Source organism: Nematostella vectensis, chromosome 1 (assembly GCF_932526225.1).
Source record: "Nematostella vectensis chromosome 1, jaNemVect1.1, whole genome shotgun sequence".
Classification (NCBI taxonomy): domain Eukaryota; kingdom Metazoa; phylum Cnidaria; class Anthozoa; order Actiniaria; family Edwardsiidae; genus Nematostella; species Nematostella vectensis.
In genome coordinates, this window is record NC_064034.1 from 9,968,880 (window position 1) to 9,994,937 (window position 26,058).

At 43.0% G+C, this 26,058-nt stretch overlaps 1 protein-coding gene across 2 annotated transcripts in view; it reads right to left on the bottom strand.

Annotated features, from left to right (window-relative positions):
* The window catches only part of LOC5520309, a 138,668-nt gene that overhangs the window by 105,481 nt on the left and 7,129 nt on the right, over positions 1–26,058 (bottom strand). Inside the window, exons 9-41 of one of the 2 annotated variants that reach the window (XM_048725767.1) lie at positions 25,728–26,044; positions 24,975–25,116; positions 24,226–24,548; positions 23,694–23,835; positions 23,262–23,379; positions 21,342–21,546; positions 20,706–20,847; positions 20,256–20,517; positions 19,745–19,793; positions 19,333–19,480; positions 18,952–19,127; positions 17,217–17,363; positions 16,715–16,856; positions 15,380–15,678; positions 14,842–14,983; positions 13,791–14,101; positions 13,533–13,674; positions 12,232–12,392; positions 11,756–11,905; positions 11,180–11,318; positions 8,971–9,100; positions 8,696–8,891; positions 8,322–8,463; positions 7,036–7,500; positions 6,038–6,219; positions 4,835–4,978; positions 4,382–4,523; positions 3,592–3,917; positions 3,048–3,195; positions 2,497–2,801; positions 1,812–1,953; positions 744–1,208; positions 228–535 (exon numbers count right to left, since the gene is read on the bottom strand). In XM_048725767.1, coding sequence (XP_048581724.1) covers positions 228–535; positions 744–1,208; positions 1,812–1,953; positions 2,497–2,801; positions 3,048–3,195; positions 3,592–3,917; positions 4,382–4,523; positions 4,835–4,978; positions 6,038–6,219; positions 7,036–7,500; positions 8,322–8,463; positions 8,696–8,891; positions 8,971–9,100; positions 11,180–11,318; positions 11,756–11,905; positions 12,232–12,392; positions 13,533–13,674; positions 13,791–14,101; positions 14,842–14,983; positions 15,380–15,678; positions 16,715–16,856; positions 17,217–17,363; positions 18,952–19,127; positions 19,333–19,480; positions 19,745–19,793; positions 20,256–20,517; positions 20,706–20,847; positions 21,342–21,546; positions 23,262–23,379; positions 23,694–23,835; positions 24,226–24,548; positions 24,975–25,116; positions 25,728–26,044 — 6,752 coding nt within the window. Of the gene's footprint in view, positions 1–227; positions 536–743; positions 1,209–1,811; positions 1,954–2,496; positions 2,802–3,047; positions 3,196–3,591; positions 3,918–4,381; positions 4,524–4,834; positions 4,979–6,037; positions 6,220–7,035; positions 7,501–8,321; positions 8,464–8,695; positions 8,892–8,970; positions 9,101–11,179; positions 11,319–11,755; positions 11,906–12,231; positions 12,393–13,532; positions 13,675–13,790; positions 14,102–14,841; positions 14,984–15,379; positions 15,679–16,714; positions 16,857–17,216; positions 17,364–18,951; positions 19,128–19,332; positions 19,481–19,744; positions 19,794–20,255; positions 20,518–20,705; positions 20,848–21,341; positions 21,547–23,144; positions 23,182–23,261; positions 23,380–23,693; positions 23,836–24,225; positions 24,549–24,974; positions 25,117–25,727; positions 26,045–26,058 lie in introns of those variants that run through there. The other variant, XM_048725771.1, reaches the window with a different exon arrangement.

Genomic DNA, 26,058 nt, shown 5'->3' on the forward strand with positions numbered 1-26,058 from the left:
ATTTATCTTGAATTACCCACTCTTTTTAGATATAGTTAAGAATTAACCTGCTTTTCCTCTAAATTGTTCCAAGCTACATTAAGAAAAACGGTCATTAGAGTTTGTAGTGATGATAGGCAAACTTGTTATTCATATGCCATTCTCACAGCCTGTTCAGGTAATTGAAGAATTGCATATACATATGTTGTTGTTTAATGGATTTAAGGTATCGTGAACGATTAACGTACTTTTCTTGCGCTGTTCTGGCGGTATTCCATAAAGCTTGCACCGTCACTGCTGAACATCAAATAGTACTGCCAAACCCAGTGGTTCCTGGCACGGTTACCCTGAGTCGCGATCTTCACTACACGTGACAAGCGTCCGAAGTCTACCATCAGCCACTGGTAGTGGTTGTTAAACTTAGGGATCCAAGCACTTCCCACATGGAGGCGAGATGCCGCGGCACCATTATTGGCGTTTACCTCAGACGCAGCGGAGATGCGTTTGTTTGGAATACGACGGCTTTGCAGTCCCATGGGAAGATTGCACAGTTTTCCTGTTGATAAAATTGTTATTCACAGTAAAAACGGGTCTCTAGAAGAAGAAGGTAAAACGCTGAGGAGGACTACGTAAGCTGCGCATCCTGACTGGATCAGGATTGTATCATTTGTGAGACTCAAGTCAGCTTGAAACGGAGAGTTAGAGAATAGGTAACGTCAGTTTTCTCTAAGTAGCAGTGCGTCAGAAGCATTGTGTCCTCTCACCTGTGATGCAACCGAAGAACTCGAGTCTCATTGCTATTCTGCTGTGCCAGCTGACCGGGTGAACACGGAAATAGCGTCCATTCAGCGGTGTCTTGAATGTGTTAGTGACCGGGATATAGCGATCATAATTTCCCTCGAAGATCTTTCTCTTGCCATTTTCTTTATAGATCTTGAAGTTGATGCCGTTGCTGCTGTATGTAACGTAATAGCTCTTTACCCATTGGTTAGAGTTCTGCCGACCTTGTGTGACGACCCGAGTCACGCGCGCACTCGTGCCGAAGTCCACTTGGATCCATTGCTTTCTGTTTAGTGCCCTGGCACACCAAGCGCCACCGCGGCGCCCAGCACGTGTACCGTGCAAACGAGCGTTGAACGCGCTGCAGTAGAAATTTTGGAACGATGATGCGCGGAACTGCGGATCTGCTATTGTGCCGCTCTCGAGACCAATTGGCATATCACAACGATCTGGATAAAAAATAGAGAATTGTCAATAAATAAATTTGGGGAACTAATCACCCTGTTTGCGAGTTACAAAGGAGCAAGTTGCCTTTTTGTTAAGGTATAAAGGGCGCTTTACGCAGCCAGCGTAGTCCTTATGCTGGACCACGAAACATAACATAGAACTGAAATTGTTTAAATGGAGGGAAGAAAACAAGAGCAACCGGAAAAATAAACCTCTGAGCCATGGCATGAATGAACGATCTCAAATCACGTCAGAACCGAAAATCACCCAGAGCACAGTGGCACAAGCAACAATGCTTTGCAGACTACACCACCAGGCTCTCCTGTGAGCTATAATAACAGTTAGCTATGGTAAAACACTCGGAACACATGAAAGTGGTTCTTAGAACACATGAGAGTGATTCTTGGAACACATGAGAGTGGTTCTTAGAACACATGAAAGTGGTTCTTGGTACGCATAAAAGAGATTCTTGGAACGCATAAAATGGGTTTATGGAACGCATGAAAGTTGTTCTTTGTACGCATAAAAGAGATTCTTGGAACGCATAAAATGGGTTTATGAAAAACATGGAAGTGGTTCTTGTAACACATGAAAGTGGTACTTACTCCAGTTACATCCGTAGAGCTCAATCTTCATAGAGATGGGTCCGTGCCAGCTTCGAGGTTCGATCCGAATGTATTTACCGTAGAGCGCGGGAGTAAAGGCCTGAGTCTCTACGCTATAGCCATCCCAATTGGAATACACATTCTAAAGGAGGGAATGATGAACTTAGTAGCAATAAAACTAACAATGAGTATGATGTGGAGCCCCAAGGAAATTATGTCCATTTTTTTCAAATGGTTGCAGGCACATGGCTCCAAAAACTTGGGTAAGTTTTGGCATAGTAAATACGCTTTATTTACGAGATATTGCACTAACATTTGGCTTATTCATGAAAAACCTTGAAGCCGAAAGAACTATTCAGTTGAATAGCAATCGAATATGCGTTTGAAAGCAATTGAAAGGAGTAATGCTCTTAGTCATCTTGGTGTATTTGCTACGGTTCTGTCCGATCAGAATTCCATTACATCTTCTTAATTAAAAGCGGGTTTTCGTATCAGGACACGTAGGTTGAAGGGACGATAAGGGATATTGGGTTGGTAGCAGCAGGCACAAAACAAGAAAGGAAGATGAGGGGTAGGTGTGTGGGCAAGTGGGGAGAGTAGGGAGAAAAAAAGGTGAGTAAAAGGACCAGAGAAATAATATGTGCACACAAATGTATTCCGCCGCGAATCGTCACAAGTAGCTTACCTTATTTGGCTCCCACCACTCTCTATACGTGCTGAAATAGACGCCATCCAGACTGGACTTAATCCAGTAATACCGGACAAACCAGTTATTGTTGCGGCCTTGAGTCGCCAACCCGCTGATCTTCATGGTTCGCCCGAGGTTGACCATCAACCACTGCTTGTGGTTGCTGTGACGAGCTGTCCATGATCTCGAATTGTGTAATCGAGCCCGATTCGCTTCGTAGCCATTTTGGTTTGATGATGACACAATTTGGTTTGCTTTGATGCGCCCATTTTGCATACCAACGGCTCTAGCGCAGGAATTTCCTATAAGAAACAGATCGAAGATATGATCATAATCATGCAATTAGGGGCATTTATGGCGTAAAGGATGTAGACATTTCTTGGTTTATTTTGGCGTTTGTTTGTCACTTTAAAAGTCACGTGATTTATTAATGCAGGTCGCCTATTGTACAGGTCTCTCTCTCCTCTGCCCCAGTGCTTCCATCGCACCTTTTTTATCTTATAGGCTGACGGAGAATAAATTGAATGTCCATAAGCAAACAGCCTTACCTTTGCCGTGCAAACATCCGTACAGCTCGACTCGGAGACCAAAATAGCGATATCTGGTGCGCGGATGCACTCGGATATAACGCGCCTTGATCCGAGGTCTGATCCTATTTCGTACGGTGTGGTGGTAGTCAAAGTTGCCCTGGAAAATCTAGGAGTACAAATAAAAATACTGTCAACCAATCTACAAGTATGTAATGACTTTTGCTGTTAGGGTTCGATAATGAAGGATCTCATTTTAAAAAAATGAAATGGATGTATATACCTCTTTCAATTAAGGTTTCGAGAATAAAGTATTTACTTTTTGTTATACAAACCAATTTTCTTAACGGTTTTTTTTGTCCGTTTAGTCCTTTTAGCCTTCTTGACGTTCAATTACTCTGGTCCGTGCCAAGGAGTGTAAATATGACAAAATTGGCGGGCCTATACAGAAACCTTGTGTTTTCTATAAAAGCTATGGTCAATCAGTCGGTTTGAAACCAGATACAAGGGGCTTATCAGTAAATCATAATTAAAATCCAGGTCACACCCGCCGTCGAACTCATACCTTCACACCTCCATAAGGCTGATACATCTTGAACCGTTTCCCGTCCTTGCTGTAGGAAAGCACATAAGTCTTGACCCACTCGTTGGCACGGTATCGACTCTGTGTTGCTATTCCCGTCACGGTAGCCATCTTGCCCATGTCTATCTGTAGGTACTGGTGGGTGTTCTGATGCTTTGGTACCCAGCCTCCCACGCGACCTGCGCGGTTCAAGGCATTGAGTCGAGCGCGGTCGGGGGAATAGGCCGTTGACCGGAAAGGAGTTGTAGAGCGCAGATTTCCTTTGGGAATGCGTCCATCCTCAAGGCCAAGAGGTAGATAACAGGAACCTGAAAATGACATAAATATATAGTGTTATTGAATGCCCTTTGTTATCGGTTTTATCTAACGGTCTACTTGACGGTTTAACTAGCAAAAACATAAAAATAAATTAATAAAACATTAACAATTGAAGTATTATAATGTATTATCAATTTCTCATTGATATTATATATTGTTTCTCGTTGAAGCGAGATTGGATGATGTGCGTGAATCACATTATATGTGAGCGTAAAATGGCGAGGTTTTTTTTAACCAATGTAGCCGTGAAATTTAAGTTAGAGTCTCAAAAGCATTCATAACGATTTAGGAGACAATGAACGTATAAATACCCTGTATTCTAATATATAGCTCATATCGGTATAATAATTATAATATCTAATCTAATTTATCAAGATCGGGATCTCCACCAACTGAGTTAAAAACGTCGTTAATTATGCAAAGACAAGGCCCCTTGATGTAAAGCAATACTTACTGGTGTGACATCCGTAGAACTCGACGCGCATGGCAATCTGGCTACGCCAGCCGTAAGGATGTACGCGGATGTAGCGGGCGCGGATGGACGGATTGAAAACATTAGGTACAACGCTGTTCCTGTCACGATTTCCGGTGAAATACTATAAAAAAGAATAAGAAAATTTTCTTTATACTCGCTGTCATTATAATTTCCCATTTTAATGGTAGAGACTCTAATGGTAGAACTTTTGGCTTTTGCTGCGTATGTTGAGTCTTTATATTCGTCAACACCCATTGGTCACATTTATTTTATAAAAGCAGAAAGCCCGATTGGTTGCAGGGCCCAAACAAATAATATATTGTTTGGCATATACAACAAGTATAACAACAACAAGTATACAACAAGTATAGGCCAACCGAAAGCTTCTCTAAAAAGTATATTGGGGATTTTCGTTTAGTGTATAAGTAGTACCTTGATGGCACTAAACTCCATGTATTGGACAAAATGCACGAGGTCCACGCTGCTGGAGACTGAAAAGCGAGTGACCCAGTAATCATAGTCCCTGTGGCCTTGCGAAGCGATGCGCACGATCTTGCTTGGCTTGCCGAAGTCAACCTTGAAAAAAATAGTGGTGTTAAGATAAATTTAAACAGAATATCGAGAAATTTCCATCAAATGGGCTTCAAAAATCTTGAAAGGAATACTTTTGAAGGCTTTAAACATGTAGATTATTTGTTGTATTTCCATTGAAATATTTTTATTGGAAGCTAAGTATAGGCCCTAAAGCTATGTATTTGGCGGGGTTTTTCCCGTAATTCTAATTGATTATCTCTTAACTCAACTTCGCTTGACAACAACTGTGAGATGAAAACGAGTATGTGCAGCGCAAATACTAGGGAGCATGGCATGAAATAGGGGTACCGTTTGTTGTTAATTTGAACACTGACATGGCGACGACGCGTCATTTACGCCAGCACTGCGGCCTTAGATAAACATTGCGATTTTACACTAGGAAACACTTGATGTATATCAACCGAACGACAAATGGGCCGAATATGACGAGGTTACTTTTGTGGGTAAAACTTGAACCACGTGATCTCTTACAACGCTATGTGTGAAACCCTGAAGACCAAAAGTGTGTTGTGTGTAGACAGAGCAAAAAATGGCATGAAATTTTCCAATTCTAAATATATAAGCTCAAGATTCCGCATACAAGGAGTTCCTCTGGCCAAAAGCTTAATTCCAAATTTTAAAGAAATTTAGAAGATATTAGCGAGCAAAGTTGGCTTAATTTCTGATCAGAGCCCAACTTCTCCCTAAAAACGAGGAGAATTTATACATTTGAAAATTGCACTTCAAGCCTCATATCTCGAAGACGAATCCTTTAGAAAAAAACACTTTTTCATATATTTGTTTACATAACATAAGGAACCTCTATGCAAAAATTCAAGCTTACCGAAGTTAACCAGACCTTATTTTGGGAAAACTTGCCTTTTTTTTTGCTCTGTCGTTGTGTGTTACGTTTATTGTCTTGTCATTTTTATCTCTTGTCCATACATATTCCTCCTGTACACGTTTTTTACTGGTCTCTTATCGTCTCTTATCGATCTACATAGTCCTTCTACGTCCCTCTCTAGGCTCCTTGTCCCTTATATGTCTCTATTTCGCTCTTACCTGCAGCCATTGGTAGCGGTTGTTGACTCTGGGCCTCCAGCCGCCCAAATAGCGTCCTTGTCTCGCTGCTTGTAGTCTTCCACGATTGGCGGCGAAGTAGCGGTTGTACTGGGACGAGGCTGTGATGCGCGCGTTACTGATACCTCGTTTTTCCATCCCCATTGGAAGGTTACACATTTTTCCTGACGGAATTCAGCAACATAAATAAGAAAAAAATGTATCTTCGTACGTTTAGTCTTCATATTGTGTTTCGTAAACCTTAAAGCGACAACTAACTCTCTGAAGCTATTACACAATATGCTGCAGTCAAATAGGTATATTTTCTAAGTAAATCTGAAATAGCTTTTTATAGCATTTTTGAAAAATATTTATTACTGCGGTCATTGTCATAACATTTTAACGACAATAACAAAATAAACAAATAATATACACGCACTTGTATATTGTCCTTTACACAGTTTCTAAACGCTTACGCTTTAATACGCATTATTAAACTAAGAATTTTCATGCTGGGATGAGGAAAACAAGCTTTTGGTTAATCCAGATACACTTAACAAGTCAAATCCAAGGCCGAAAAACAGAACGATATTATCCATGTCTCGACCGGGAATTGAACCCCTTTAAGCAGAGGTGAGTGGCCCCATACGCTGACACGTTAACACACTGAGTCATCCGTGGTGAGTGGCCCCACACGCTGACACGATAACAAACTGAGTCACCCGTGGTGAGTGCCCCCATACGCTGACACGTTAACAGACTGAGTCACCCGTGGTGAGTGGCCACATACGCTGACACGTTAACACACTGAGTCACCCGTGGTGAGTGGCCCCATACGCTGACACAGTGAGTCACCCGTGGTGAGTGGCCCCATACGCTGACACGTTAACACACTGAGTCACCAGTGGTGAGTGGCCCCATACGCTGACATGCTAACACACTGAGGCACCCGTGGTGAGAGGCCCCATACGCATAACACATTGAGCTACGAGATCGCTTACCAATTCTGCACCCATAGATCTCCGTCCTGAGCGCCACGTGACCATACCAAGTCTGAGGGTGGATCCGCACGTACTGCGCGACCACAGGGGGGATGAGGCGGAGAACATTGACGCGGTAGCGGTCGTTATTCCCCTGGAAGATTCTTTCATACTTGCCAACCTTATAGAACGCAAACTTGGAACCGTCCTTGCTGTAGGATAGCTTAAAGGTCTCGGTCCATTGATTGGCGTCGTATCGGCCTTGAATAGCAATGCGATTGACACGCGAGCGCGCGCCTAGGTTAATTTGAAGCCATTGTTTGTTGTTGTTGATACGCGGGACCCAACCACCTCGGTAGTGTCCGTGGTTACGGTCCTGTAACTTCGAGCTCCAAGGTCCGTAATAATGATTGGCCATGGATGTAGTCGAGAACATAGACTTTCTGATGCGATGGTCTTGTACTCCCAGTGGCGTATCACAGGGATCTGAGAAAAAAAATTGTCCATAGGTCAAATTCCGCCGTGTCTAATCTTATTATTTGAATTGGGAGCATGAAAAATTCGACGTTTGGATCGATTAAATTTGGCACGGCACTGAGCCAGGCCGCGTTAGTCGTGCTTTACGGCAAAAGCACGACCCCATTTCAAACGTCGAGCTTTTGCTGTTCCGAATCAAATGCCATATTTGTTTTCTGACTTGTTCAACAAAAATCCGCATTAAGTTAACTTTGCCTGCTGGAGTTTTATTTAGCCCGACTCATTTAGTGCAACTTTTGAATCAATGTCGAAACTAAATGTACACATGTGTAGACACAAATGTGTAGACATTTCGATTCGGCACGGCAGGAGCGCATCGTATCATTTGGCATGGAGACTCATTAGGGTGTCCGTCCATTGGCTAGCCACTCATTCACTTTGAAACACGTCTCAAATGCGAAGCCTTTTCTCACTAGACCTTCTCCATCTTTCCTCCCAGCCCCTAGCATCCCTCGGCTCCCAGTTTCAATTTTCCCTTTCGCATTTGACTAGTACCTGGTCTTACCCTCTAATGATAAACCTTGTACTAGAATACACGTAAGGTTGCTTAACATTTCGAAGAGCTGTACGAAATATCCCACCTTTCCATTTTGTAACTCTATATATTTGTTTTTGTCATCCCCATTCTTGCCATTCCACGCCAACATATATGCTCCACATTTTTCTCCTCTAGATTATCTCTCCACCTACAACCCCCCCCCGTCCCACCCCCCCCCCCCCTAGGTGCCTTGGTACGAATACCCGCTTTCAACCGAAAAAAAAAAAGTTACCTGCGCGACATCCGTAGAACTCTAGCCTCATGCAGATGCGGCTGTGCCATCCCCGTGGCACGAGTTTGATGTACCGCGCACGGACGGCAGGGCTGAGCGCGTTACTGCGCACGCTGTAGTTATCAACGTTGGCCTTGAGCATCTGTAAAACAATATCAATTAGGACACTTTCGCAAGTTAAAGCTCAGATGTGATTACAGCTTTTCCTGCGTCGCGAGACAAAACTCTTTTGGATTTATAATCATTTTTATCTAGAATTGCGTTCGACTAAAAATACCAAAGAATTTTTGCCCAGCGTACGGGGATGAGAGCCCCTTGGCGACCTCCCCTCGGCCTCCACTCAGCGAACAGTGCACAGAGATCTATATCTTAACCTTGTCGGCACTACGGCGTCGGTACATGGCCCAGTGCACGCCATCCACACTAAAGAGCAGCTGGTACTGGGTCACCCACTGTCTGGCTTCACGGCGACCCTGGGTGTCAATCCTCGTTACCCTGGTAACGCGGCCAAAGTCCACCTTGATCCATTGGTTGTGATTGTTGTGACGAGCACACCACACTCCCTGATTACTATTCAATAGAAATAACAAGCGAGCTCTTAGCATTTAAGCGTGTAATAGGTAGTAAGCGTTGCGTTTTCAAAAGTTACCTTCCGCGGCGGCGGTTGTGTAGGCGGGCTTGCCGGGCCGGGTAATGGTTGTTAAGTTCTGAGGAGGCCGTTATACGAGATGCTTTGATACTTCCCTTTTGCATACCAAGAGCGGTACTACACTGAGCAACTAGATATAAAAATGAGGAAATGAAGAAAGATTAATAATTATAACTATTTTTCTTTTGCCATGACAAATTGCAACTTTCAAGGAACGTGGCCCTCTTGTTATTTGCATCCAATATCATTCTCATTTTAAAGTCACCATTTCCATGAGAAACATTATCATCATAATCACCATTATCTTACATGGCCAACAAATTTAAAGACTTAATAAGAATTTTTATTAAGACATAAAATATCAAAATGTAATACCAGAGTGAGCTTGCATAAATGTAACACTTTTGTCAGTAACAATCCAAATACATCAATCAAAGCATGATATTCGTTAGAAATTCTGAGCATTTATCTGAACCATGTCATCATCATCATCATCATCCTCACAGAAATATTGTTCCCCACGGTATCATTTTTACCAACCATCCGTACCTTCACACCTGTACAACTCGTACCTTGACACCCGTACCACTCGTACCTTCACACCCGTACAACTCGTACCTTCACACCCGTACAACTCGTACCTTGACACCCGTACAACTCGTTACCTTCACACCCGTACAACTCGTACCTTCACACCCATACAACTCGTGCCTTCACACCTGTACAACTCGTACCTTCACACCTGTACAACTCGTACCTTCACACCCGTACAACTCGTACCTTCACACCCGTACAACTCGTACCTTCACACCCGTACAACTCGTACCTTCACACCCGTACAACTCGTACCTTCACACCCGTACAACTCGTACCTTCACACCCGTACAACTCGTACCTTGACACCCGTACAACTCGTACCTTCACACCCGTACATCTCGTACCTTCACACTCGTACAACTCGTACCTTCCCACCCGTACAACTCGTACCTTCACACCCGTACAACTCGTACCTTCACACCCGTACAACTCGTACCTTCACACCCGTACAACTCGTACCTTCACACACGTACAACTCGTACCTTCACACCCGTACAACTCGTACCTTCACACCCGTACAACTCGTACCTTCAAACCCATACAACTCGTACCTTCACACCCGTACAACTCGTACCTTCACACCCGTACAACTCGTACCTTCACACCCGTACAACTCGTACCTTCACACCCGTACATCTCGTACCTTCACACTCGTACAACTCGTACCTTCCCACCCGTACAACTCGTACCTTCACACCCGTACAACTCGTACCTTCACACCCGTACAACTCGTACCTTCACACCCGTACAACTCGTACCTTCACACACGTACAACTCGTACCTTCACACCCGTACAACTCGTACCTTCACACCCGTACAACTCGTACCTTCACACCCGTACAACTCGTACCTTCACACACGTACAACTCGTACCTTCACACCTGTACAACTCGTTACCTTCACACCCGTACAACTCGTACCTTCACACCCATACAACTCGTTACCTTCACACCCGTACCACTCGTACCTTCACACCTGTACAACTCGTTACCTTCACACCCGTACAACTCGTACCTTCACACCCATACAACTCGTGCCTTCACACCCGTACAACTCGTACCTTCACACACGTACAACTCGTACCTTCACACCCGTACATCTCGTACCTTCACACTCGTACAACTCGTACCTTCACACCCGTACAACTCGTACCTTCACACCCGTACATCTCGTACCTTCACACTCGTACAACTCGTACCTTGACACCCGTACAACTCGTACCTTGACACCCGTACAACTCGTACCTTGACACCCGTACAACTCGTACCTTCACACCCGTACAACTCGTACCTTCACACCCGTACAACTCGTACCTTCACACCCGTACAACTCGTACCTTCACACCCGTACAACTCGTACCTTCACACCCGTACAACTCGTACCTTCACACCCGTACAACTCGTACCTTCACACCCGTACAACTCGTACCTTCACACCCGTACAACTCGTACCTTCACACCCGTACCACTCGTACCTTCACACTCGTACAACTCGTACCTTCACACACGTACAACTCGTACCTTCACACCCATACCACTCGTACCTTCACACCTGTACAACTCGTACCTTCACACCTGTACAACTCGTACCTTCACACCCGTACCACTCGTACCTTCACACCCGTACAACTCGAGGCGCATAGATATCCAGCTTCTCCAGGCTATCGGGTATACACGCACGTAGACAGCACGGAAGGGCTTCAAGAACTGCTTGTATACGGGTGTGTGCCTATCTGTGTTTCCAGAGAACGTCTGTGAACAGAGCAATCATCGTTGTTTTAAAGATCTTGTGATTGGCTCTATTTAAACAAAATTCCCCAAAGTCGCATATAAAACCATAAATAAAAAATAACTTACGAGTATATAGTACTGTTGTACATTGAACCGATTTCAAAAAAAATTGTAATACCTTAATGATTTAAAAAAGCGCCCCCTTCCCCAATACGTGTCCCCCTAACCTTAACTCCCTCAAATTTAAACAAAAACACCATTTGAACGGTGTAAATATTTATTTTATTTACCTCGTATTGACATTCTCACACACAACAGAGCGAATAAAGTTTTGTTACCAATTGATTCAGAATCCTCCCCAATAAGCCCCCCTCCATACCAATTAAGCGCCCCCCCCCCCCCCCCGCCCCCTAAAGACCGGGAAAATCTTGAGCACTTATTCCAATCATAACGGATACCTTGTACTTGAGGTGCTTGTTCTCGGTATACCACTTGTAGTTGACACCGTCAATACTGTATTTGACGCGGTATTTGGTCACCCATTGATGTGCGTTATGTCGACCTTGGGTAGCGATTCCTTTGATGGTTCGCACATTCATCAAGTTGATCTAGTTCGGAAAAGCAACACTGGTTAGTCACGGACATTAGTAATCAGTAATCGGAAAAAGTCTTTTGTTTTTCTGTTCCCAAATTTCACTTTGTGATCTAAAATTTGACCAAATTCTGAAAATAACCAATATGGAACTTGATTGACTGTCTTGTAACAGCTGAATAATAAATTATAGGTCACGGGATTCTTTGAGCCCGCGTGCACCGCGGAGCGCAGAGAGTCGAGAAAAACACCGCGATACACTCGTCTTAAATGGAAAATACTCGTTGAAAAGCTTAAAAAAAGGAAAAATAGTATAACCCTATAAGTTTTTATGTTACATACTTCAAGCCACTGTCCCGCTCTGCTCCGTTTGGCGCTCCAAGAGTAGATGTGATTGAGCCGACCATACCACGGGGCAAGGCTGGCGGTATAGTATGACTTAGCGGTCATGCGGCCATCTCGTATAAGCTTGTCCTCAAGTCCAAGCGGCATGAAGCATCGATCTGTTCATACAAGCAAACAGGGATGAAGCAATGAGATTTTAATACTCGAAAACTAGCGTGAAGCAATGATCTGTTCATTCAAGACAAAAAAACATGAACCAACGATCTGTTCATACAAGAAAACAGGGTTGAAGCAACGATTTGTTAATACAAGAAAACAGAGATGAAGCAACGATTTGTTAATACAAGAAAACAGGGTTAAAGCAATGATCTGCCCACACGAGACGAAACACATGAAGCAACGGTCTTGATGATTTTAGGTCCTTTTTGGAAATACATATATCTATTTAAAAACAAACAGCAGCAAAAACACCAGTCGTAGCATTAATTAGTAACCAAAGATGTTTTTATTGTTTTCTTTCTTTCTTTTGTTGTTGTTGTTGAGGTTGTCTTTTGTAAATCTTAGCTTGTAGGACATTGAGGGTTTTCGAACTGCAAAAAGCTATTGTTTTCTTTGGAAAAAGCGCCGCTCTTTGGGTGTGTGGAATGACTAAAAAAGACTACAGAAAAGCTTAAAAAACAACTAGTTTATCTACGTAGGCGTGATGGAATTAGGGAATCAATTCAACACAAGTCTGAAATGGTATGTTTTAAGCCTCTGTGAAGACAGCGTAGAATTTCGCTGACGTTTTTAGCATTAGCCCTTCGTCGGAGCCCTCGTCGAGGCATTCGATTTAAACCTTGTGTTTGTAAACAGTGTTGACTTATCAATCGATGACTGACATGACGGAATAACATGACGTGACGCTTCAAATTAGCCCATTTCACATCGAATAAGGCGGAGAATTTCTCTGAGTACTTAGTAACTTATAGCAAACAAAATATCAAGTGCGACTTTTTTTTTTTAATTGATGCGACTTTTTGTAAAGTGTCATTGAAATTTGAGCTTTTCGTCCCTGAACTGATACACAGGGCAATCATGATCAAGGAAAAATTATCTTAAATTATATTATTAAAAGCCAAAATCTGGTTATGTGCACTTCGGCCTCACGTTATTTGTGTTTTGAAAATCAATCCGTAATACAAGGAACCTATAGCCATTGTAAGAAATTGTGTCTTCTCTCTATATCTGGAAATGCGCGTTTTCTAGGTTTTCCGTCATGTGATGACTAGCCAATAGGTAACATAAGACTGGCAAACCTTCAGCGCATCCGTAGAACTCGACGCGCATGGACATGTGACTACGCCACGTGTACGGGTAGAGTCTGATAACGCGGCATCGGATTCGCGGGAACAAGCGGTGCATCACCACGGAGTTCTGGTCTCGGTTTCCCTTAAAGTACTGAGATGAAAAGAAAAAAAAATTCACACTTGGTACTAGGGTGACCAAACAGCGGCTAAGGAAGGGTCTTCTTGATGATAATTCAAGCTATAAGCATCCTTCTTAGTCGACCTCACCTTTCTAGATGTTTTTATCTTGTAATCAGCAAACGATGCTCCGTCTTGGCTGAACCGCAGATAGTACATCGTAACCCACTGCGCAGCATTGCGCCGCCCTTGCGTGGCAACTCGAGTAACTAGCGTGGCACGCGCGAAGTCTACCTCAATCCACTGCTGGTAGCGGTAGTTAACGCGCGCGACCCACGCGGTAGACGAGTGAAGACGCACGCCGCGGGTTCCGTAGCTGGCGCTCCACTCGGACGAAAGGCGAATTCTCCTGTCGGGAATTCGTTTGCTTTGCATACCCAAAGGTACATTGCAAAGCTTGCCTGGAGAACAAGAAATGATAAGCCAGTGTCAAGCTGCTTGTAATGGTGTTACTCAAGAATGCGGATTTGGATGACCCCACCATACTGAAATATTATTTTTTTTAAATACTATCCCAGAATTCTTTTCATTTCCTCTGTTTTTTTTTTTCAGTAGAACTTCCGTAAGGGAGCAACATTATTTAGCAGAAACGAGGAAATTACTAAAACGGGGTTTTCTGCATAATATTTTGTTGAAAACTTTGAAACGTTTTAGTTTTAAAGTTACAGTTGAGATACACTTTCATTACTCGAAATCCCATCGTAATTTCGTTTAACTATATCATTTCGTGTTACGGAGGAGTTCTTATTCCATCTATGGCATAATCACCACACCGCATCCTTGTAAATAATGCACGGATGGACAAAGGGAGGGGTTTTGTGTGGTTGTAACTCCCCACAAAAAACACATGTTGTAAAATTGATGATTTTACAATTTGAATTAAATAAGAATTATTCAAACAATGTGAAAATGATGCAACCTCTCTCTCTCCCTCCCCACCCCCCACCCCTCTCCCTCTCCCTCTCCCTCTCCCTCTCCCTCTCCCTCTCCCTCTCCCTCTCCCTCTCCCTCTCCCTCTCCCCCCTCTCCTATCCCTGGAAAAGTGTCATGAGGCAAATCACCTTTTAATAAAATAAAGGACAAAACCAGAAGCGAGATTTTCCCAACGTTTCGGACTTTATTAAGTCCTTCTTCAAATTACCTGTCACACATCCGTAGAACTCCACCCTCATGGAGATATGGCTTCGCCACGTGACTGGGTGTACCCGGAAGTAGCGGCCGACGAGCGGGCGACGGAACTTGTGTGTTATGGGGATGTAGCGTTCGTAGTTTCCACGGAAGATCTGGAAAAATAATGTTAAGTTCAAATAATTGTACATAATAAATCTCGTACCAATTAAATCGAGAAATGTGTAGGACACTCGCTCGGCGTCACTTTCAAATTACGTTCTTTTGCGCAATGTAAATCTAGCGCCTAATACCAGTTTGGCGTAATCACTTCATACAGCCTTCCCAAAAGAAATAAAAGGGAAAAAAAATCACTTCATCAATCATCAATCATCTTTCTTTTCAGTTACATTTGAAGTTTCATATGAAAATGAACAGAATACAACCGAGTCCCACACGTTCTTGGCTGGTTTCCTGTCCTTGGAGAACCGTGAGGAAGCTTGGCACCTTAGACTAGGCTGGGTTAAGTAATGTAACATATCTAGTGTCATACTGCTATTGTATGACCCTACCTTTGTACGTCCGTTTTCCTTGTAATATTTGAAGGAATAACCCTTATCGCTGTACCGAACGTAGTAGGTTTTGACCCATTGGTCGGCGTTACTACGACCCTGCGTGGCGATACGAGTCACGCGCGTCTTGGCTAGGAAGTCTACTTGAAGCCATTGGTTGCCGTCATTCCTTGCCGCACACCATGCACCTTTATCGGAGAAGAGTCGTCCGTAATGCGGTAAGCATGCGACCGAGGACGCGGTCATCATGGGGTCGGCGACGCGACCGTCCTCAAGACCCAAGGACACGTCACACTTATCTGTGGAGGCAGTAACATGTTCTCAATTAGCGTGTAATAATGCTTTGGGCTTTATATTCTAAACTCTTTACAATGAATTACTGTGTTGTAATAATCCTTTGTTTTGTCATTGACTTATTATAGATGCGTCAAGTGGTGTGAGTAGTAAAGGAGGGACCGAAATAGCTTGGTTTTTTTTGTGTCAAAAGTGGAGTGGACTGTTGAAATAGCGGAATAGTCTGCTTTCGTGGGGCTATCCTCGGATTATGCTCATGTTAGTAAAGCCCCTTGCAAACAGCCCACCATAGTAAAAAAATGTTCAAGAGCCGCCTCACTCCATCAGCCACAAGAGAAAGGCGAGGCATCCCGCAACATCCTTAAGCTGGAAATTACTTACTGTCTTACCAAAAACTAATGGCGTTTTGGAACTACAACGAATATTGCATTGTTGAAAGAAAATGGCGGCCACGGCCGATTAATGAAGTTAGACGTTTAATAGAGATATAAAATAGTGTTTGAGTGAGCAATGCTTTAATATATGGAAAAATGGCTGCTTAATAGAGGTATAAAGTACAGTGTTTGATTGAGCAATGCTTTAGGGTGTGGGAAAGTAGTCACTTGATGTAGGAATTAAATACATTTTCCGAGTAAGCAATGCTTCAGGACGTTGGTTTGAGAAAGTGGTCACTTTATAGAGGTAAAAAATGTAATGTTTGGTATTTGTATAGCGCACTTTAACATACGAAATTATCAAATGTGCTTAACATGTGACTGACTTTACTCGTCAGTGTGTAGATATGGACTGCTCCACGCAGTTCACAATCATGAGTGAGTTAGTGTGTAAGCATTGTCACTGAAGATGGTACCACCTCTGAAAAAAATCCAATTTGACCTGATCTGGGTTCGAACCCTGGTCCTCGTGCTCTGAGACCCGTACCACTGAGCTAACGCGCACCCAGTGTTTGAGTGAGCAATGCTTGAAGATGTGGAAAAGTGGTCACTTGGTCAGGCATATAATACATTGTGGCCGTTTTATAGAGGTACCACTGTAACTTACTCCAGGGGCATCCATACAGCTCCACGCGCATACTGATATGCGACCTCCAGCCTCGCGGATGAATGCGAACGTAACGGGCAAAGATAGGGTAACGGAACGCATGAGACATTACACCCTTGCGGTCGTGGTTACCCACGAACGTCTGTAGAGAGAAAATGTGATTTTAGAATAATACATTAGTACGCCAAGGTTATGTAAAGGTTTGGATTCTCTCGATGATAAAGGCTTAGTTTAGATGCCGTTCCTTTCAAGTACCGTTCCAAATGTAAATACATGCTAATGAATATGAAACTATCGACAAACGGCGTCTAAACTAGGCCTAAGTATACTCAATTAGACAGATAGAACAATTTCATTAGATAATTCTTTTAAACTGACTGACTTTATAGAGTTCTTCCAAATTTATTTTGTTGGTACTATGGATGTTGTTGTCGTTCTAAATGTCTATCACTCACACAACACCACACAGGAGGGGTAAAATATTTGATTAGAATGTCCTTGCCTTCACAGAGTTCCACCACTCTCGTACGGTGCTGAAGTAAACGCCATCCATGCTGTATTTCACCCAGTATGACGTCACCCACTGGTCAAAGTCCTGACGGCCTTGTGTGGCAATCCCGGTGACCTTCATGGCGCGGCCAAGGTCAATCTGGTTCAATGATACAACAGTTTAAAACCACTCTCCCTGGATCTTATGCCGTCATAATAACAACAAAACATAAATATTGAAAGAGAAACGAGCATGTTAAATAGCTGTTATTGTGCTGTCACGCTCCATGCCCTGATTTTGTAAAATCGTGACGTTGCGTGACCCGCCATGTTGGGATACTCTGTGTATGTTCAACAGTTGCGCTGTGCTGTCACGCTGTGTTCTACTCTATGCCCTGATGGCGTGAAATCGTGACGTTACCTGACCCGCCAAGTTGGGATGTGTAAATAGTGTGTTAGTGGGTCGACGAGAAAGCGCAATTAGTAGAAATGGCGAGGGGAGAAGGACAGCGACAAGATGAAAGGATCACTTCACCTATCTGGAACACGTAAGACGATATCATCGCCCTGCGTTATATCGTCCTACGATTTACGTTATCGTAGAAGATGTTCGTTTATCGTCTACGATTTAACATCGAGGACGATTTACGTTACGATTTACGTTTACGATTTACGTTACGATTTACATTTTCGGTTTTGATCTATAATGAATCCGAATATTGGACCACCTTTCACGGAAAAACATCTGAGCACACCATCTCAACATCGTTATCGTTTTATTTCAAGATCATACCGAGGAAGGCAGTTCTATCTCATGCGTTTCCTTATGCGAGGGATCACATTCACAAAGGCTAGCACAAGCCAAAAAAGTATTTTCGCAACAAAAATGACAAATGAATGGCCTCAAAATTCCTTTTTCTCAAGCAAATTACACGAGGGCAGATACGAAAATAAAATCTAAATAGAATTCAAATACTCTCGCTGTAGTTTCGTTTTAATGTAGCTGAAAAAGAACATAGCAGTCTTCTTTTTATCTTTATTTATAGGTACCAATCTTACCTTAAAAAGAAAGTAGATTCTTATTAGATGAGTCTTTTATAGTATTAAACTAAAGAATCTGCTTTCTTTTCGAGGTAAGAATAATGACACCTTTAAAATATCGAGAAAAGTACTGTAATACTATCAGCTACAATTAATCCACGCAATAATTTTGGAATAGCGCCCTCATTCATTATCTGATTTTTTTCCCGAAATTCCAGCAGCTTGAATGGCAATATCTTGTGGGATGAGTACCATGCGTATCACGGCATATATTTTGTTCCTTCACCGCAATATGGGGCGATAAACGGCCAATACAAAGCCACAGAACCTGAACATCTCCTCTATAACGGTCCCCAGAAAAATCGTAAACGATGCTATCGAAACTGTAAATCCCGAGTCACTTTGAATCGTAAACGTAAATCGTAAACGTAAATCGTCCACGATGTTAAATCGTAGACGATAAACATACATCGTCTACGATAACGTAAATTGTAGGACGATATAACATAGGACGATGATATCGTCCTACGAGTTCCTGAAAGGTGAAGTGATCGAATCTCTTTAAGAAAGCTCCTTAAAAATGAGTCCTTTCCCTTGTCTAGCATCCCAGGCACGCGCGGTGCCACTCCCCCCCCCCCCCCCCCCCCACCACCACCACCCTTCCCCCTATCCCTTGCGCTTGCAACACAAGTTGGCGAATTTCTCACCTGTAGCCACTGGTTGTGGTTGTTGTGCCTTGCGGACCACGAGCCGAGGTGGTTTCCTGCTCGTTTCAGGTGCAGACGGCCGTAGGTGGGAGATAGTTGGCTGTTCCAATGCGAAGACGCTGTCATGCGGATCTTGCGATTGTTCTGAATGCCAACAGGGGATGCACAATATCGAGCTGATAAAAAAAACAGTGATGAGAAATAGATGATACTACCAAGTGAGAACAGCCACTCCCACTTGTTGGCAATCCTTTGTGTCTGATACATTCCATCAAATTTTTATCACCAAAACACGACGTGAAAACTCTGTGGCTAGCGTTGCTCTTTAAAGACGGTGTTCGTGATATCGTTCGCTCTTTATTCACCTGTTGTTAGGCATACCTTTTCCATGAAAGCATCCGTAGAGTTCCACCCTAAGGGCGATGTTGTTGTACCATGACATGGGGTGTATCGAGATGTAGCGAGCCTTGATCGGCGGTGACAGGCGATAGGAAACAATTGACATCCGGTCGTAGTTACCCCGGAACGTCTAAAGCAAAAACAGCGCTAGTATCAACATTATCATTTATAACGTTCGCTTACAAAAGGTATAAAAAATGGAATGTAAAAAGGGTAATTTAGAGGAGTCCGGCATAGTTCAAACAGGATGTATCCCTCCCATGAGCCTGATATTTGTTTCTATGGAGTTACAGCAACTGATAGCCCAAAATGCTATTGTTTCCGTATCGAATTAGAACGTAGGGGTCCCTGCTAAAACCCTTAAGGAACGCAGGTTGTCAGAAGTATAACGTACCATGCTTTTGTAGATATGCCATCGCTTGCCATCTGCGCTATACTTTATCCTATGTAAATCAGGTAAAAAAGAGTTAGTCTTAGAAATTGTTCAAAATAAGTATAGTAAAAAAAAACTGTAAGGTAAGGGAACATAAGATTTAAATACTGAGTGAGTTAGAACATACTCTGATTACATCTTTGGGAATAATATAAGACCACCAATACGACTAAAATAGCATACGCCTCTCGGCAACACCCGAAAAAGGTGTAAGTAAAAGTACTTTGGTATATGTTAGGATTGACCTAGACTCGGCGGGTTTCGTTATGAAATCCGAGTAACGGTTCGATCTTGGATTTGACTCGGAGTCTTAACCTTCCATATGAAGCCATCAAGGGGATGACCTTCAGTATACCCTATTATGCCCACAGAAAAGTACACAATGTGACCTTGAAGAACTTCTGAGGACAACGTACCTTTAGCCCCTCATAAGAAATAAGTGCCAGAAAAAGTCAAGACTCTAGACCTTTACCTATAGCTCTTGACCCATTGATTGGCTTCGTAGCGTCCCTGCGTGGCGATGCCCTTGATGGTAGCCTTGCGTCCAAGGTCGTACAGAATCCAGTACTTCCTGTTGCCGCTTCGAGGGATCCATGCTCCTGTTCGACCGTGAGTATTACGTTGATTCAGGATACCGCGATCGGGACCGTGGTTGTGGTTCCACATGGAGTTAGTCCTTATGTTTTCCGAGGGAATGAAGTGTGACTCGAGACCAAGGGGCATCATGCAGGCATCTGGGGATAGGACAGTTAGGTCGGAGTCATCATCATTACCATCGCCATCATCATGTTATTGTCGTCGTCGTCGTCGTCATCAACATCATCATCGACATCAATTCCAATCAACATTTCAATCAACACCATTACCACCATCACGACAATGATTGATCATTATACAAGCCAATACAAGACAATCTATATACCTGTATGGCATCCGAAGAACTCCGCTCTCAGACCAATATACGCATGCCAACCCCAGGGGTGAATACGGACATATCTCGCCCTGATCGGCGGGTAAAGGACATGCGACACTGCTGTGCTGCGGTCACGGTTACCAGTGAAGTACTAGCAAGAAAGCAGACATTCAAAACATAGCTCAAATAAGCAATAACAGCACCTTGTCATGATGTTTTTATTACAGGCGGCCTCGTCTCTGACTCACTTCATTTGCGTCGAAGAAGATCTAGCGAGACTTTGAATGACTGAAGAATGAATACTTAGATTAAAGGCCAAGTTGCCGGGTGAATCAGCTGGATCGTGGGACGATAAACCCTAGTTATTAATCAATTCAGCTGTAAACTACGGATATTACAGTACATTTACAGCGATATTCAGTAACCTACGGGCCCTCGTCAATAACTTCAAACCGCTTTCTGACTTCAAACTAACGTCATACAAACTAAATTTAGTGTTATTTGGTTGCTTCATTGATTTTCAGTGACGGAAGCCAGGAGGCGATTCAGCTGTTGGGATTTGTTGGCGAAAGTTCTCAGCATATCGAAAACCCAGTACTAAAATGCTGTTTTTGTACTATTGTTGAGGGGAGAGGGATGGTCTACCTTTCTGTTGGAATTGTGCTTATATTCCAGGAATCTCAGCCCGTCCAAGCTATACGTCATGTAGTACTGTGTCACCCAGTAGTTTCTGTCTTGCATCCCTTGCGTGGATACACGCACAACCTTGCTGGGTCGCCCGAAGTCGAACTGAATCCACTGATAACGGTTTCTCCTCCACGGTTGCCATCCCCCGGCCTTGCCGTTAAACCTGGGCCAGTCAATTAATTAATCATTTAATACTTGCATTTCTTATTTTAGATATATTTTTATAATATATTTTTTATAATAAATTTTTGCTGTTGTTATTTTAAAAGAAAAAAGAATATAAAGCCTAGAGCCTAATTCAACTGAAAAGTTTCCCAGCTAGACATTAGACAAAAAACGTTAATAATTTTCTCGTACTTCACACTCAACAAACACTAAAGCTTATTAGCAAGCGAGCGAAATGGCCATGAACTAAAAAAATGGCCAAACTAGAAAGTTAGGAGTAGACAAACATTTTTCACTTCGTCTATTCAGGGTACGCTGAATTGTCTAAGTAGAAGATGTAGTTATGACCTGTTTGAAAACACGTGATATGAAGCGACTAGATTATGAAAACACAATAACCAGACCTCAAACAAACACAGCCGCCAATAACCAGACCTCAAACAAACACAGCCGCCAATAACCAGACCTCAAACAAACACAGCCGCCAATAACCAGACCTCAAACAAACACAGCCGCCAATAACCAGACCTCAAACAAACACAGCCGCCAATAACCAGACCTCAAACAAACACAGCCGCCAATAACCAGACCTCAAACAAACACAGCCGCCAATAACCAGACCTCAAACAAACACAGCCGCCAATAACCAGACCTCAAACAAACACAGCCGCCAATAACCAGACCTCAAACAAACACAGCCGCCAATAACCAGACCTCAAACAAACACAGCCGCCAATAACCAGACCTCAAACAAACACAGCCGCCAATAACCAGACCTCAAACAAACACAGCCGCCAATAACCAGACCTCAAACAAACACAGCCGCCAATAACCAGACCTCAAACAAACACAGCCGCCAATAACCAGACCTCAAACAAACACAGCCGCCAATAACCAGACCTCAAACAAACACAGCCGCCAATAACCAGACCTCAAACAAACACAGCCGCCAATAACCAGACCTCAAACAAACACAGCCGCCAATAACCAGACCTCAAACAAACACAGCCGCCAATAACCAGACCTCAAACAAACACAGCCGCCAATAACCAGACCTCAAACAGCCGCCAATAACCAGACCTCAAACAAACACAGCCGCCAATAACCAGACCTCAAACAAACACAGCCGCCAATAACCAGACCTCAAACAAACACAGCCGCCAATAACCAGACCTCAAACAAACACAGCCGCCAGTTTAAGCAGGACTGGTCCACCTAACACCTTTACAGAGCACGTCACGCGTCATTTTCAATTAAAGGATGGTCAAAACCATCATCCTTTTTCCATATTTTAGACAAATGCCATTCTTTTTGCTTATGATATCATATTCTGTTCATCTTATAAACGTTAACTAATCGACTAACGATGCATTTCATCGATTGGAGACAATTTCATAAGATGAGGTAGTTAATCTAGTATCTGTTGTGTTGTGCATGGTGTAGTGTGAACCAAGCTTTAAGAAGGGCCGGTTTACTCACTTTCTGTTTAGACGTGCGAGGAAAGGCATCGTCTGGGCATTAAGGTGACGGTTAATCTAGTATCTGTTGTGTTGTGCAAGGTGTGAACCAAGCGTTAAGAAGGGACTGTATACTCACTTTCTGTTTAGACGTGCGAGGTAAGGCATCGTCTGGGCATTAAGGTGACGGTTAATCTAGTATCTGTTGTGTTGTGCAAGGTGTGAACCAAGCGTTAAGAAGGGACTGTATACTCACTTTCTGTTTAGACGTGCGAGGTAAGGCATCGTCTGGGCATTAAGGTGAGACGACGCAGTGATCCTATTGTTTGGAATGGTTCCTCCCTGAGCCCCCATTGGTAGATTGCACATTTTACCTAGAGATCAAATCGACGCCATAAATTCTATCCAATAATAATCGACATAGAGGGTCTTCTTTGTGTAGTCAAAAGGAGAAGGACAAAACTAATGGCATAATTTTTATGGCAAGAAAAATCCCGTGGGAATTAGGAGAAAACTCCCTTTCATGAATTTTTGAGCGCGTTTTACCGGGCGCTGTTTACACACAGTACGCCCTGAAACGATACGGTACGCGATACAATGCCAATACATAATACTTGACTTGTTCGGGTCACTTATAAACAAGAACGGGCATGTATATTAGTTCGAGAAGACTCCGAGGTTGACTTACTTAGGCGACATCCGTAGAGCTCCATTCTCATAGAGATGTAACCATGCCAAGACTTGGGGCACAGTCGAACATAGCGGGCCTTGAACTCGCGATGGAACCGATGACGGACCACATAAAAACGCTCAATGTTGGCTTGGAATACCTGTACCGAATAAAAGTTAATCCCAAAGTTATCTATCGTACTGCCAGTTAAGCTTCTTTTTCGGCATCACAAATACCCCCCAGGGTAGGCGGCCGGGTGATCGTCCTATCTTTTAAGATATAGTTCTCTAGTAACTGTTATCCCTTAGGAGTGTTCAAAAGGAAGCTAATCAACAGATAAGAAGCAATGTTGTAACTATATTGTTGATCAACTTTATCCGTAGCCTTAAAGAAGGCCAAAACATCGTTAATAAGGTATCAAACTTCTGCTATGGGTGGTCATTTTGAAGTTTCCTTGAAAATAAACCGATGTATTCGCAATTGTAAACAATAACAAAGAAGTCGTTGATATGTAGATTTTCAAGCAAAATAATAAGGTCTAATGACCTACCCTGATCACTCTGTGCTCCTTGTATGAAGTCAGTTTATTTGGAGTGTTGCCATACTGAATGGTAAAAGACTTAACCCACTGGTTAGCATCGTAGCGGCCCTGGATAGCCACGCCCTTCAGCCGTGTTGGGACCTCCAGGTCTACCTGGATCCACTGGTTCTGGTTTCTAATCTTCGCTATCCACGCACCGCGAACCTGCCCGTGATTGGTCTCCTGAATTCTGGCGTTCCAGGGCCCGTAGTATTGACTATACAACGAGGACGCTGTCATGTGGGAGCGAGTGATGCGGCCATCTTGGAAACCCAAGGGCAAGTTGCATTGATCTAAAAAAAAGATGTTTTAGAAAAAGGCGTGTTTGCTTATAAACAGGAGGGTTTTCTAAGAAAAAGGCAGGATGTCTTAGAAAAAAAAAAGGTTGTCCAAGAAAAAGGTGGGTTGCCCTAAAAATAAAAGGGTTTTCTAAGAAAAAAGGCATGTTGTCTTAGAAAAAGAAATGTTGTCCTAGAAAAAGGCGGGTTGCCTTAAAAATAAAAGGGTTTTCTAACAAAAAAGGCAGGTTGTCTTAGAAAAAGCAAGGTTGTCCTAGAAAAGGTGGGTTGTCTTAGGAAAAAAATACATTGATTTTAGGCACTGTGGATGAGAGGGTTATGAGAGAGTGATGTGTCATGTCATTTTCAAACTAAAAACTTTCTAAAAAACAAACATTTCTATAAAATACAAAGAAAAAAACATGCATGTTTGAATGATACCTGTCGCACATCCGTAGAATTCTGCCCTCATTGATATATAACTTCTCCATCCATAAGGATTGATGCGAAGGAAGCGGGCATAGATCGGCGGGTTCAGGGCGTTGTAAACCACGGATGAACGATCTCTGTTGGCTTGGAACAGCTGTAAAGACAGTCAATACTTTACCTTAGTACATTGCAACGCCTAGGATGCTTCTACCACCGTTTGCCCTTTAAAGTAGAAATCCCCCATCCCTATACACTTTTCTTTATAAGAACGCCTAATTTTCAGTCTAGGCCGTTTTTATTTTTAAGTTCTTAAATTTCAGTGTTCACAAAAATATAATACCAATGTAGTATTAGAAGAGAATTACATAATGATCAATAACAATAATATATATGGTTGTTATCATGAACAGAATTTGATTCTGCATTATAGGACGAATCAGACAATCAAACAATATTTTGCTGCTTTCAGAGCCTAGACACGTTCTTAGCATGTTCTTAGAATTTGGTGAAATCTTAGGGTGGAAGTTCTTATAAAAACAAATGTATCAAACCTATTTTAACACATTTCAAGACTTGGCCTTTATTACTATGGACAGATGCTTGGATATGTTCTGTCACAAAAGCAACATCCGCATCTTCAGGGAACGTCTTTGAAAAAACCTTTAATGTCCGAGTTTGAGGCAAAATCCATATCCTAGACTTTATTCATTAAGGATGGTACACGGCTGGCTGTTCAACATTTGAAATGGGTTTACACTTCTTTACCTTATTCTGGCTCCGTGACCTGTAGATTGCCCAGTGGTGGCCGTCTTGGCTGAAGTAGACATAGTAGGACGTTACCCACTGATGGGCGTTGTACCGGCCTTGCGTGGCTATCTGGCGCACTTTCATCGCTTTGCCAAAGTCCACCTGAAACCACTGGTTGCGGTTGTTCTGCTTGGCGATCCAGCAAGTGTGTGAGCCCTTTTGGTGCAAACGGCCATACCGGGCACGGAAGTTATTGTTGTACCATGAGGAAGACGTAAGTCGGTTGTCTTTAATGCGCTTGTTCTGCATTCCTATAGCTGTGTTGCACAGCCCAGCTGATGATCACCGA